This window comes from Atheta coriaria, unplaced genomic scaffold (assembly GCF_025399875.1).
Source record: "Atheta coriaria isolate IRGN ID8LTWV9N9 unplaced genomic scaffold, Caltech_Dcor_3.1 hic_scaffold_4_pilon, whole genome shotgun sequence".
Lineage (NCBI taxonomy): Eukaryota > Metazoa > Arthropoda > Insecta > Coleoptera > Staphylinidae > Dalotia > Dalotia coriaria.
Window position 1 is genome coordinate 2,869,821 of NW_027045446.1, and position 13,571 is coordinate 2,883,391.

Here is a 13,571-nt window from a genome sequence, read left to right on the forward strand (position 1 = left end):
AAACGGCCAACATAAAAAGCAACAATAAAACCAAAATCAATTCCAATCAAACGAAATAAAATGCAAATTAAAAAAGATTTCAATTGCACGTTTTGCCAACCAAATTCTTTGTAATAAACAACCGCAAAATTACAAGCAAAAATATTTTATCAAAACAAAAGAGTTTCAATAATTTCAACGCGCATGTTATTATAAAAGTTGAAAGCTCCCATGGGAAATTATTTATAACTAAATAATTAGGTCACCAAACGTATTTCATTGTCGTCCGCTGAAATATTGAAATATAACGTCAATCGATTTGTGCGATTGTATATAATCCCTCAGTATGTACCTACACGTACTCGTATATTGTCAGGAGTGTCAGGGCGACTATAGAACGACACAATAATTACCATCCCTTGGTGCACTCACACGTCGACACCGTATTCATACGTATTAGGTTTCCGATGCATTTGATGGAAATTACTCTGGTGGAAATGCATGAATTAAATATTAACACATCAAGCGTGTCGATAAATCGATGACACGATGACAGCGTGCACCTCGATTCAAAATATTTAGCAGCCACTTTAATTTCAGTAATTAATTAAAATGTAAAGAGTAAACAACTGTTAGAGTTTCAAGTATTTTCTGTAAATAATTAATAGTGAAGTAGTTGAAGTAAATGTTACTCAAATAGTATATAAACTCTCAAGTGGCTTAATAGGAATTTTAGTCATGGGTGTTTAATGAATCGAGTGATTAACAATGTTTAGCCACGTGATGCTTACGTTATGATATTTCAAATGGTTTTGTGTTACACCATAGGCAAATACGCAGGCGCAAACTCCTGCCCGTGACTAAAACCCGTGACTAAAGTACTTTAGTCACAACCTTGACCGCCCATGTTTAAAATTTCACTTTTTGGGCGCAAAAACATTAAAAAAACCAGCGCTTTAAAGATGAAAGTAGAAAAAAGTAAATAATATTCACAAATAATTTATTCGGAAACTTTTATAATTAAATAATTGATGATTAATTAAAAGGTGTTGATAAAAACCATCGTTTATTATATCTGTAAGCTTGCTTGCTGGTCGTGAATGAAGGCCAAGATGATTGCAGTAAAAGTTTGCACCAACGCGGGTTTTCGAAATTTAATAAAGCCCAGCAATAAAGGGCGTAAGGCGTGTGTTGTATTGCTTGAATCCTTGCACAAAGCGCGAAACTCTCGCCTGGCAAGCACGTGCGACGTGTTTAAGCAAATCGAATTCTCGTCGCTCACCATGTACTCGTTTCGCAAATCTTCCCGTTCTCAAAATTCAAGACGGATTCCGCATTTCAAGCCTTAGAGAAACGAGCGGATGAATGCGTATTCATGCGTTCATAATCAAATAAAATTAGCAAAAAATATCCATCTAAGTATTTCGTGATCGTATCGAATCGGAAATTAATTCGATGATTTTTATTATAGGAACACTCACAGTCAATGTCAGCGTGCTTTTATTGAGCTTGGCGTCTCCGGACGAATCCAGTCTGGTGAGTAAAAATATAAATTCTTCGTTGAAACTATTTTCATGTTATTAGTTTTAAAACCATAAAAATTTCCAGACGTTGAATTATATTTTCATACATTTCCGGCAATCTTTTTACGTTTTCCATTAGAGTGCACTCTGCCACCTGGCAGGATTTTCCACATCTCCATAACGGTAGTGTGATATAAGCGCTGTGCTTTTCTGCTTACAGAAATACGAAGTGGAGTTCCTGCTGCAGCAACAATGGTACGATCCACGGCTGCAGTACGACTCGAAGAGCAAGTACGACCATCTGAACGCCATCCACCATCACAATGACATCTGGCTGCCTGACACGTATTTCATCATGCACGGCGACTTTAAGGATCCGCTCATACCGGTCCACTTTGCATTGAAGATCTTTCGGAATGGCAGTGTCAATTATCTCATGCGGTAAACTTTCTGTTTTTTGTTTTGAATATTTCAAAATTTGAATATCGGTGATAGTTATGTGAGCGTGTCTTATTTGATATGGATCCGCTTCTGTTTCAGACGGCATCTCATCCTTTCGTGTCAAGGTAGCTTAAATATATTCCCGTTCGATGATCCGCTCTGCTCCTTTGCGATGGAAAGCAGTAAGTAATGCGCAACGTTATTCGATAGCATAATATTTGCATAATGTGGTAAAAAGTTTACATGTACAAAATTTACTAGCAAAATTTTTAAACTCAGTTAGTAGTTGCGGTAAAAACAACAAAAACGTCAGTTTTTACCTGGCATTTCCAAAATATTATAAAAATTTTAATTTCTTTAAATTTTTTAATTCTGAAGAATATAATATATTTTTCAGTGTTATGTAATCAATATTTAAATAATAATTTAAATGTTTTTTCTACTTCCACTTTTAAAATGACCGTTTTTTCACAGTTTTTAGACACAAAAAGTAATATTTTAAACAAAGGCAACCAAGGTCGTGACTAAAGTACTTTAGTCACGAGTTTTTGTTACGGCGTGGAGTTTCCGCCAGCGCAAACGCTCGCTCTTAATCAATCCCGCGATAAAAACGTCCATTTATCAACTTGATATCTAATAAACTATAAAATTATTACAATTAAAAGATGCGTTACTGATTTCTAAAGGATTCAATATATTTTTCAGTGCTATGCATTTAATATTTCCAAAGATATTTGAGTTTTACTGAAAAAATAATAATTTTTTGAATGTTAATAATCAAAGTCTTATTATTGCACTCATATATCAATATTTTATCCAGTTTCATATGAACAGACAGCGATAAAATACGTCTGGAAGAATGATGAAGATGTCCTGCGCAAATCACCGAGCCTGACAACGCTGAACGCCTACTTAATCGAGAATCAGACGATGATCTGCCCGACCAAGTCCAGTTGGCGAGGTAACCTAATCGTTGTTCGATGTGGTGTGTGTTCACGCATTCGCAAAACCAAGAAAAAAAAGCAACGTTTTTCTTCTCCTCTTTTCCTCCCTCTTCACCCCCGAACGTTACGTTTCGACTCAACTTCTTTTCGAGTGCCTTGTCTTGTGTGCTTGTGTTACTAATTCTCAAATTATTGAGTGACTGTTCAGTCTTTTGACAATATTGATTCCTAAGAACGAGCAAAATAGACCCGATAGATCGATACAAGTGTACACAAGATGTTTTTGTTATATATAATTTTTGGGCGCATACGAATTTTCAGTTTGTGTTTCATTTCGTTGACGAAAAAATCTCGATGGGTATTTGCAGGACGAAAGTCAATCGGCACTAACGGAGGGATATTCACTTGCGACCTCTGCCAAAAACGTTTCGAAAAGCAAGGTACATACCAGCTGCCTCGTTCAGTTTATATTCTCTTATCTCCTCTATATCAAACTATGATTTTTGCTAACGTGCAAATTTGTTGAGTTTTATGTTTTGATCAAGTTCGAACCGAGAACAAAAAGCGTCTGCACACTGTGTCGTTGCAATCACGTGCTCAATCTCACAATATTATCAACACACACAAAACACACATACACACACCAGAGCAAAATCCGTGTGTCCGTGTCGTAATTAATCACGATGTCAGTGTGTGCAGAAATTGTATTCAAACACAAAAGTCTTGGGAATCAAAGTTTCAAAAGATGCCTCCAAACTGTAACTAACACTTTACACGCTTGTAAAATACTACTACCGGTGTGTTGGAGGGTTGATGTCATGTTAATTTTTGCTTTGCATTGTTAAAAAAACAAAAAATAAAAAAATTGTAAAAATAATCTGGAGGAGAATAAGGATGTCACTTTGTTCTCAGGCAATTACAGCTGTCTGAAAGTGGATTTGAAATTCACACGAGATCGTGCTTTCTACTTCACCACGGTGTTCATTCCGGGCATTATCTTGGTGACGTCGTCGTTCATCACCTTCTGGCTGGAGTGGAATGCGGTGCCTGCTAGAGTGATGATAGGTATCCATTCCTCTTGTGTTTCCTGATAGACTTAAGAGGTAAATAACCGTGTGTAATTTTAGGTGTAACGACGATGCTCAATTTTTTCACAACGTCGAACGGTTTCCGGTCGACGTTGCCGGTGGTGTCGAATTTGACAGCGATGAACGTTTGGGATGGCGTATGTATGTGTTTCATTTACGCCTCGCTGCTGGAGTTCGTCTGCGTGAACTACGTGGGCCGAAAACGGCCCCTGCACAATGTCGTCTATCGCCCCGGCGAAAATCCCGTCACACAAGTGAGTTTTCCACACGGTTTTTCACATCCGTATGATTTTTTTATGTTATATAGACGTCATACTGTTTTTCTCATCTTTTTAGTTAAGCGTAGCAAAAGAAAAGAAATAATATATTGCTAGATGATCAAAATTAAGAGGAGATATTAATTTTGTAGACACCGGAATTCTTTAATTTTTAATTTTCACTTGCACAAGGTACCTGGAAGGAAATAAAGCGGATTTTAACAAGCATATGACGTGAACAATAAATTCGCTGTAATTACAACGCGGAACAATCTGAAATCAAATTAATCTCAGAAGATAATTTAATCATTTAAAGTTTTATTAATTCCCGAGTTCATATTTTGTATTAGAGAATTGAAACAGGGTCAAAACTGAAAACATCAAAACCGAAAACCCGAAAAGTAATTTGCTCGGATTCATACTGTGGCGAGTATGATATTGCAGCGGAAGGGCGAAGGAATCAAAAGCGTACCCGGCGCAAACTTTAATTAATATGAATTTCCTGCATCATTAATGACCCCTTTTGGCGTGCGGTGTGCGGACCACTTTTCAGGCCACTATTAAGCCTTCCATTCCATCCGCTTGCCGCACTGTAAACGACCCGGCAAATAGGCTTCGAATGTTCATGTGCTTGTTAAAAATTGTGTTCTTCATTTCTCTTCATTTCCTTTTGGAATAAAGCGACTTGCTCACTGTTTACGCGTTATTAATTAAAATTATGACCGGCCGTAGCGGTTGTAAACAACAACGGAGTAACGAGCGGAATTTTAAATTCAGCCATTCGTTCATTAACAGTATTTTTTTCCGCCGCCGTTTGTCAAACTTTTCGTGTATATCATTTTGATGTGTTTTATTATGTACTCATGCAGATTCGTACTTGAATTTCGTTTTTTATTCTATAGAAATAATGAAAGGATAAAAGATAAAGATTTAAACCTTAAAAGAGTTCACTTTATGTGCCAGTTTGTGTGACAGTGTTCGTTCTTATCACACTTTCTACTCTACTATCTTTTTTATTACTGTTTCTTTATTATTGAAGATTATTGCAAAATTCTCTCAGTAATTTCTTTCTTGCTCTTTCTCTCTCTATATATATATATATTATATATATTTATATTATTGCGTATATTATATATTATTATCTATCATCTGACTATCTTCTTATAAAATATAACTGCATGTCGAAACAACTTATTCATAGTGCATGCCAATGTTATTTCGATTCGTTCGATTCAAACGTTTTTCATAACGGTGCTTTATTGATTCGCCTGAACAAAATTGGTTTACAACAGGACGAATCTTTGAATTGCCGAGTTAGAGTTTTCCTTCACATATATATGTGTTTTATTCATTTATCAATAATAACGTAGTGAATTAATCTCGTCATAAATGTCTACAACGAACGTAAACCAGGTTATATTATTAATTAACTACAGTTATCGTAAAAATTTCTAGTTTTACGGAGAATTTTCATTACGTAATTGCATTTTTCTTGTTTGAAGAAAAAAAATATATAAATTTTTCTTTTGCTAGATTCAGAATTGTTTTTAAATATACATAAAATAGTTCTAAATTAATTGCGGTTGAAATACATTACTACTTTTGCAGTTATTAATTAATAATAAATACATAACCTGATTTTCTCTCGAACAGACTGCCAAAACAAGTCAAGCGAAGAATAACGGTCAAAAGAAACAAAAACATGTTTATTTTCGAACGCAATTTTTAAGAAATTAACTAATAAAATACAAAACTACACAAATAGTTCTTTTTCTAAATAAAAACTAAAATTTTTGAACGAATTATAAGTTTTTGTAAAATATTGAAGTAAAATATCACCCACTTTTAATTTTTCTTTATAATTGACCCAAAGAAAAAAAACTAAAAATGAAATTTTTATCGCCAGATCGAAAGAAACATGTTATTGTTTCGTTGAGACATTTAACCGCAAAATTTAGTTAACAAATCAAAAACCAATCAAATGACTATGAGAGCATGTGTGGTCATATAAGATGTACGTTGTTTTGGTCATGTTACAGCGACTGCCCGCTGTGCTCAGCAGGATAGGCATTATCCTGGCCAGTCCCCTGGTAAGCCATCTAGCAAACAAATCCCTCTCTCTCTCTATCTCTCTATCTCTTTATCTCAAACAAGGCCCTTATATATTATGATTGAATATATTACATATATATATATAACGATCTGAGAACGCCACTGTCAGCCTTTGAATAATTTACTCACCGCCACCAATTGATTTTAGTCAAACCAAATTGATACTAACCCGCCCCTGTTTCTCTATGATTGAAGTAACAAGACACAACCCTTTTTCTCTTTTGACCCCCCATTTGACCCAGACCCCCCTTCTCAGCCCACTAACCTTGCCTGATGATTTATCATTGACCGATTTGAACGTCCAAGCACAGCGAGCTTTGCATGCGCATGCTGACCCTGAAACAAAACCGAAAATATCTATAATAACGAAATTCTAAACGAAAAAGAGCAAAAAACGTTTTGATTTGATTGAATACGAGTATATACGTAATAAACTGACCAAATTTTGACGTGTTTTGAATTGGCATGTTAATTCTCGATGGGTAAGTGTTTGTACATAATTCGCACGTTGTTCTCGCATGCAAGAAGCCTGTTCTACTTGCCTGTATACTACGTTTCCTCTTTCTGCTTGATGTTTTATTTGTCTTTGTTCTTTGTCCTTTGACCTTTCAAACACTTTGCACTGTGCATTTTTTAAAACTTGAATTAACCGTCGAACAAAGTATAAATTCAGAAGTTAAGTGATCGTTTTTGGTAGGACTCGATTGAGCAGGAATTTTATTCGGCGTACGGCGAAACGCCAACATTTCCAAGGGACCAGCCGAGTTTTGTAAGTCGCGTGAAGAGAAATTTACAAAAAAATTAACCAACTTTATGACCTAGTTGACTTTAAGCAAGAAAAAAAATTTGTATGAATAAAAAACTTAGCTCAATCGCCAAATTTTAAAATTTTATTGAAGAAATAGAGAGAATTTTCTTAAAATTTTTGTTAAATTGAGGTCAACTAGGTCAAAATTTACCAAAAAAATCAAATTTCTTGGTCTGTTTTAAGATTAACAGCCTAACGACACTTAATATTAAACAGGTATATCCGTGATGTACAAAACTGTAACATACATACTTTGAAAAATTTTGTTTTATGGCCGAAATTTTTCTACTTACTCCTTGATTATTCTTTTCTAGATACGATAAGTTTTTGCTTTTTAGTCTCTCTTTAACGGACCGCTTCTAATAAATACTAAACCGATAAACCGAGAGCGTATTAGTGATTGCCGAATGCAATGTTGTTTTCTGCTATCGCGGCAAACGACAAGAACTAATAATGGCGTTTCGTTTCGCGGACGTCCTTTGCTTGTTTGTGCAGAGCGACAAGAAGCGGGAGTCGCCGACGGTGCCCAACGAGATCATCACGTGCACCAGCTGTGGACCAAATCCTTGTACGCATTCGGCGAATAACGGATGCGCCGAGGTAATATTTATTTCAGTCTTAAACACGAAATGCACTCCGTTATGCTTTACTGCTTATCACTTGAATTAAGCAATAAAAGAAAAGCTTTGTTGGTGTCGTTAGTCTGCCTGTCGTGACACCCAACACTTAGCAAAAAGGTCTAACCTCTAGTAGTCTTGTGTATTGCAGGTGCGCAAAAAGGAGCCGCCTCATCCGATCCGAGTGGCGAAGACGATCGACGTGATAGCGCGCATCACGTTCCCGAGCGCCTTCGCCGTGTTTTTAATTTTCTTTTTCTATCATTACAATAGTTTTACCAACGTCTATGGAAACGATGGAAACTAAGTTTTCCGCTCATCACATTCTACACACACACTTCTCACACTCGTGGCCGGAAATGTTTGCTTTGAACTTAACATATCATCGTCGATATTGAGGAAAGCAGTGTGCGATAGACTCGAAGTTGATAGCCTTAATTGAATACACGTCACACGCCACTCTTCGTCCTGAAGCAGTGCAACGATACACACAAATATATTACGTTTTATTGTTGATCATCAGTTGTGTTATTTCACTAACGTTCTTTTTTTAACATGATGGACAACAGTAACCAACTTGTACATAGAATTCTTAAATAAGCATATATTATATATATATATATATATATAATTAAAACCCATATATTAGAAAATTATCTTATCACCAAATCACATTCGATGCGTTTGGTTACGATTACAATTGATTTTGCAACAAAAAGAAAAAATATTTTTCTAATAGTTAAGTAACATCACCGGCCAACGTAATATTCTATTCCTAATCTATAAAGAGATTCTATAAAAGAAGATGCTACTGAATGCTTTAACTAAATATTACAAACAAAAACAAAATGCAGATATTTTTCGTCTCTCTTCCTTAATCAAACCGAATGGACGCACGTAACATGCCTTTTTAGCTTTTTTACTACGCGTTAAAACAAAGAAGAAGAAAAGCAACTCCAAGGTGATCAAAAAACAGCCTCAACTAATTACTTAATCGATTGCAAAACTTTTGCTATTAATATTAAGTTCGTGCACAAACTCCCGGAATGTAACTTGTACATATTCTAAGTGTTTTATGAAAGAATTAGTCATTGATAGCGCAGATACAGACAAGCAAACCGCAACGAACGCTAAATGAAATACAAGAGAAGTGCATTATGAATATATTTACACTATACTATCATATTTGTGTACATGTATTGTCTGAAAACCAATGAATACCAAAAACTAGGCGATACGGATCAGAAAACAAACAAAAATTACAAAAAAAAACTTCTTGTGATATATATTATATATTATGCTGATGAAGAAGCCGATTGAAAGCGTTTTGCATTAATACGATGATTGGACGGATTAACCTTCGACTGAGTTTTGTTTAATCAGTCGATGGTTGATGCGAGTTGACCAACTCAATAGCTGCGGTAATGTGTTGATATAAATATGAATGCAAAATAGGGCACCAAATTTATTCGAATATGACTTAATCGTAAGCTAGAATATGAAATTATGAAATTATTATGATAAAGATATTTATCGTGCGCTAACATTACACTTTAAGAATGATTACGTATGTGTACGTATAAGGAGTGCCTGATTTTCGTGACGATTGATGCATTTTGCGCCAAAAATATATTGGAATGAGTAAATATTAGAAATATAATTAGGCTAAAACAATTTGTTCCCATTAGTATGCGAATGTAGACGTTGATCCCGAAGATTTCTTTACGAATTGTTAGAGTTTTGCGCACGTGTTGCTTGTTGAAGATTATTTACACCGTTAATTGATTATAAAAATTCAAAATAAACCGATTGGTGACATAGCTTTAATATGAACGTATTGTATAACAAAATATTCATATATTAGAAATGAGTTTTGAACTGAGTTGAATTTCTTATATAGATGATTATCTAATAATCGATAATTGTACATTGCAAACAAGTGTAACTCCCTGTGATTGTTTAAATCGTCAAACAAACATACTAGAAACAAAACATAACGTGTGTGTTCTCATTTTTTATTAGTCTAGTTAGAGATTTAATGAATGTTGATGAATGTTTCACAGTTTCTAGTTTTTCTCGTTACCAAAAATATTATATACACGATGTATTTCTAAGTGATATAGGAAAATTTGAATACCAACGTGAACAAAATGATGATTTTTTATGATTGTTAGATGAATAATTTGTGTCGACCGCTTTGTCGCCCAAGCAAACATTTTTCGTGAAATGTTCAGTGAGCGTCAAATCCATCGGCGTGATATTATAACATGCTGATAGCTGATTGAGGTGCAAATTTGACTAAACATGAATAGTTTATCTACGTTAACAAATAGAGTGTTTAATTATAGAATTAAACTAATTAAGCTATCTTAACTGTAACGACTTAAAATACGTCCTAATTCATAAGTAATGTATACACTCACCCACTCAACCAAGTAAAAATGATGCTTTCAGAATTGCGATCGATTCTAAAAACCAAAATCTTTCAACTTTGCCAAAATTTTTGTTTTTCATTCGACATTTGTTTCCCACTGCCATGTCACCGAGCAAAACTGATTTTATTTGCAAACCATCTGAGAAACAAACATTCCATGAATGAATCTAGATTCAAACTTAGCAAACTAAACACGTTAACTTTAAAATCAAAGCGCAGAGATTGAATTGAATAAGCTAAGCTCATTAAAAGCAGCTGTAATACTACAAAAACAGAAGTTTCGCATAAGATTAGGAGTACACATAGATAGAAAAGGTTTTTGAATCGCCAGTTTCATATTAATGCTATCAAATGATGATGAAGATTATGGAAGGAAACCAAAACATTCCGGTTGTAAATTAATTCATTGCAAATGAAACTTGTATATAAGATATTCAAACGTTGTAAACCATTTTTTATACGCTCAATCTACGAACGAAATGATGAAATGACAAACTTTGCACATGACTTGATGCTTGCTGGAAACACAACGTTAGTTGATCACATACACATGAACACATTTTGATGGGTTTTCAATCAAGTTTTCAGTATTAGAAATGAAAAAGTCAGCGTTGAATAAATCCACCCAAGGAATTGGGGCCATTTGGTGCAAAAACGGTATTAAAGTGACATTAAGCAGTTTGTTTGCTTTCATTATAAGCATGCGGCATGTTGATTACATGCGCGGATTGACGACAAAGCTTAAAATAAGTAAAAATGAAAGATTATTATACTAAAAGTTTAACTTTATGTAAAAACATCGAATTTATTATTGAATACCTAACATTTAATTACGATTGCGATTATATTATATGATATGACATCAATTTTACTATTACCTAGAATTTTAATATGTATGATATTATTAATAGGCAAAGAAAAAATTATATAAATCAACCTAATTCAAATCAACCAACAAACAATGTTAATATGTATGTTTTCATCTGTTACCCAATAAATACTCAACCTTAAATTATCAATATTTATCTAGTTGAATGCAAAGAGTTCAGAAATTTTATGAAGATTCCGAATTTTCAATCAGTTCTTTTCTATCGCTTTTAGTTTACGATATATTTGCAATTTAAAAACCCCCAAAAACATGCGTTTTTCATTTCTTGTTAGCACTTTTAATTACATTTTAAGAACATGTGCTACACGAAATTTAATTATTTTATTATCTTATCTTATAAAGAATTTCCTGAACTATAATAATCTTCAATCTGTGGGTTGCTACCACTTTTGGTTTACAAGATATTTGCAATTGAAAATAGTTGATTTTTTTTTAATGTTTTTAAATTTGCAAAATTTTAAATTTCTTTTTCCAATCATTTTATTATTACGTCATATAGAGAATTTCCTGACCTTTCATAATTTTTAATCCGTCGGTTGCTATCATTTTTAGTTTAGATGATATCCGCTATTGAAAAACTAAAGAAATGTTCTATTCCAATATTGTCATTGTGCAATCGATCGAATTTTCATTGACTTACCTTATAGACCATCAAACATCAGGAAGTTTACTGTCAAGGTCTTGTCACAGATCCGTACCTGGAGAATGCATCAGGAAGTGCCACTGAATGAATGAAAGCTTGGTGCGCTCCTGTTTGAGGAATATCGATCGCCCAAATTGCGCATGTGTCGTCCGCTTGTAACAATCGCATTCTCCTGCGTTCCTGCAGGCGGCAGTTATGTTTCAGGGACGCGCAGCAGACAGGTGGTCGGGCCGCCAAGTAACCACATCAACAGGTTGCGATTGATAATAATATAAATAACAATGTAAGTTATTTAATTATGCAATACTTTAAAATTTTTATATTTATATTTTCTAGACTATGGACTACGATTATTTGATCAAATTTTTGGCCCTTGGAGACTCCGCTGTCGGGAAAACTTCATTTTTATTCCAATACACAGATGGAACGTTTAATTCAAGATTTATTTCAACTGTTGGGATTGATTTTAGGGAAAAACGAATGGTAAACTTTTAAAAAATCAAAAAAATATTTTTTTATTAATTTAGTTGTTTAAAGTTGTATCAATCGAGTGATAGAAATCAAAGAGTACATTTACAACTTTGGGATACAGCTGGACAAGAAAGGTATGCAATTAAATAAGTAAAATAAATAATTCAATGTATTTTTAAATAATTTAGGTTTAGAAGTTTAACTACAGCGTTCTATCGAGATGCAATGGGTTTCATTCTAATTTTCGACCTCACCAATGAGAAATCCTTCCTTGAAATACAAAACTGGATCGATCAGCTACAGGTAATTGATGCGGGTGTGTGTCCCCGACCTACTTATTGAAGTTTTCGTGTGATACAGATGCACGCATATTGCGATTGTCCCGATGTAGTCCTGTGTGGAAACAAGGTCGATCTCGAGGACAAACGCGTTGTGCCCGAATGGCGCGCGAGAGAACTCGCTGAAAAGAACAAGTAACACATAACAAAACACAATAACAACTCCAATACTAAAACATTTTCTTTTAGTATGTTGTATTTGGAGACAAGTGCCGCAACTGGTCAAAATGTTGCGCAGGCAATCGAAGTGCTATTGGATAGAGTAATGTTGCGAATGGAGTCAGCAGTTGATCAAGCAACCCTGCCAGGCAGAAAAGGTCAACCCAAACCGATTAATTTCGATCGCAACAACACGGAGGAATCCACATGTTGTGTGATCCTGTAATCGCCAGCCTTGCGGGATGCTCAAATGATTTATGTCTTCATTTACTTGCTTATTCCCACGAGTAATAATCCATTGTGATATCCGCGTCTAGTTGTAGTGTGGCGCATGAGGACCTGATAGATTTGTTACCATTTTCAGTACGTTTGAAACCCAAAATGTAGATTTAATGTTATTGATATTGATGTTCGTTGCGCGTTGAAAACATGAAGCTTTGGGAACGTGGCTGTCACTTTTAGATATGTAAATGGCCTATTTGTTGACACCCTAGGCAGTTGAACAATGTGATAGCAAGTGGCATTGTTATATTGCGTTTGTAAAGTGTTGATTGAAGATTGGTCAATAAAATGTTTAAAATTATGTAAATTAACTCTTGATTTATTGAACTGAGGGTTTTTATTAATATTCAACGACTTAATGAAGATTCTACTGTTGCAAAATGTGTAATTTATTATTATTTTATTAATAAATTACAAAATTATATATGAAGGTATAAATCATGTGGATTTGTTCAATGGTAAACACACTATAATATATATAATAATTTCTGCTTCTGTACTGAATCATATTCTTTTGAAAGCGTAAATCATTGAGTTATAATGAAGTTAATGGGACTAATCTTAATATTTTCTTTTATTCATTTTG

General features: G+C 34.4%; 2 protein-coding genes across 14 annotated transcripts in view; both read left to right on the forward strand.

The window, feature by feature from the left end:
- LOC135790272 (glutamate-gated chloride channel-like) overlaps positions 1 to 11,222 on the forward strand; it is a 37,332-nt gene extending 26,110 nt beyond the window's left edge. For 2 of the 11 annotated variants that reach the window (XM_065300440.1, XM_065300443.1), the window contains 10 exons: positions 1,451 to 1,515; positions 1,723 to 1,943; positions 2,043 to 2,125; positions 2,764 to 2,904; positions 3,800 to 3,952; positions 4,015 to 4,229; positions 6,272 to 6,322; positions 7,042 to 7,113; positions 7,648 to 7,752; positions 7,906 to 11,222. In XM_065300440.1, coding sequence (XP_065156512.1) covers positions 1,451 to 1,515; positions 1,723 to 1,943; positions 2,043 to 2,125; positions 2,764 to 2,904; positions 3,800 to 3,952; positions 4,015 to 4,229; positions 6,272 to 6,322; positions 7,042 to 7,113; positions 7,648 to 7,752; positions 7,906 to 8,076 — 1,277 coding nt within the window. In that variant the 3' untranslated portion in view covers positions 8,077 to 11,222. The remainder of the gene's footprint in view (positions 1 to 1,450; positions 1,516 to 1,722; positions 1,944 to 2,042; positions 2,126 to 2,763; positions 2,905 to 3,799; positions 3,953 to 4,014; positions 4,230 to 6,271; positions 6,323 to 7,041; positions 7,114 to 7,647; positions 7,753 to 7,905) is intronic. The other 9 variants (XM_065300441.1, XM_065300451.1, XM_065300442.1 and 6 more) reach the window with 5 other exon arrangements.
- A 450-nt stretch (positions 11,223 to 11,672) lies between these two features.
- Positions 11,673 to 13,286, forward strand: Rab27 (RAS oncogene family member Rab27). 3 transcript variants are annotated; one of them, XM_065300529.1, is made up of 6 exons: positions 11,673 to 12,018; positions 12,072 to 12,218; positions 12,273 to 12,340; positions 12,395 to 12,509; positions 12,567 to 12,679; positions 12,734 to 13,286. In XM_065300529.1, exons 2-6 carry the CDS (start codon positions 12,075 to 12,077, stop codon positions 12,927 to 12,929), a joined length of 636 nt encoding a protein of 211 aa, XP_065156601.1. In that variant the 5' UTR covers positions 11,673 to 12,018; positions 12,072 to 12,074; the 3' UTR covers positions 12,930 to 13,286. The 3 variants fall into 3 exon arrangements, with proteins under 3 accessions (XP_065156601.1, XP_065156603.1, XP_065156602.1); XM_065300531.1 differs by having other exon boundaries at positions 11,945 to 11,988; XM_065300530.1 differs by lacking the exon at positions 11,673 to 12,018 and having other exon boundaries at positions 12,063 to 12,218.
- Positions 13,287 to 13,571: the final 285 nt, after the last annotated feature.

Excerpts from the sequence above, each read along its gene's own strand:
- Rab27 (XM_065300529.1), top strand. The coding sequence starts at position 12,075 with ATGGACTACGATTATTTGATCAAATTTTTGGCCCTTGGAGACTCCGCT. Across the intron at positions 12,510-12,566 it reads ACTGGATCGATCAGCTACAG|ATGCACGCATATTGCGATTG; the intron begins GTAATTGATGCG and ends CGTGTGATACAG. Across the intron at positions 12,680-12,733 it reads GAACTCGCTGAAAAGAACAA|TATGTTGTATTTGGAGACAA; the intron begins GTAACACATAAC and ends ATTTTCTTTTAG.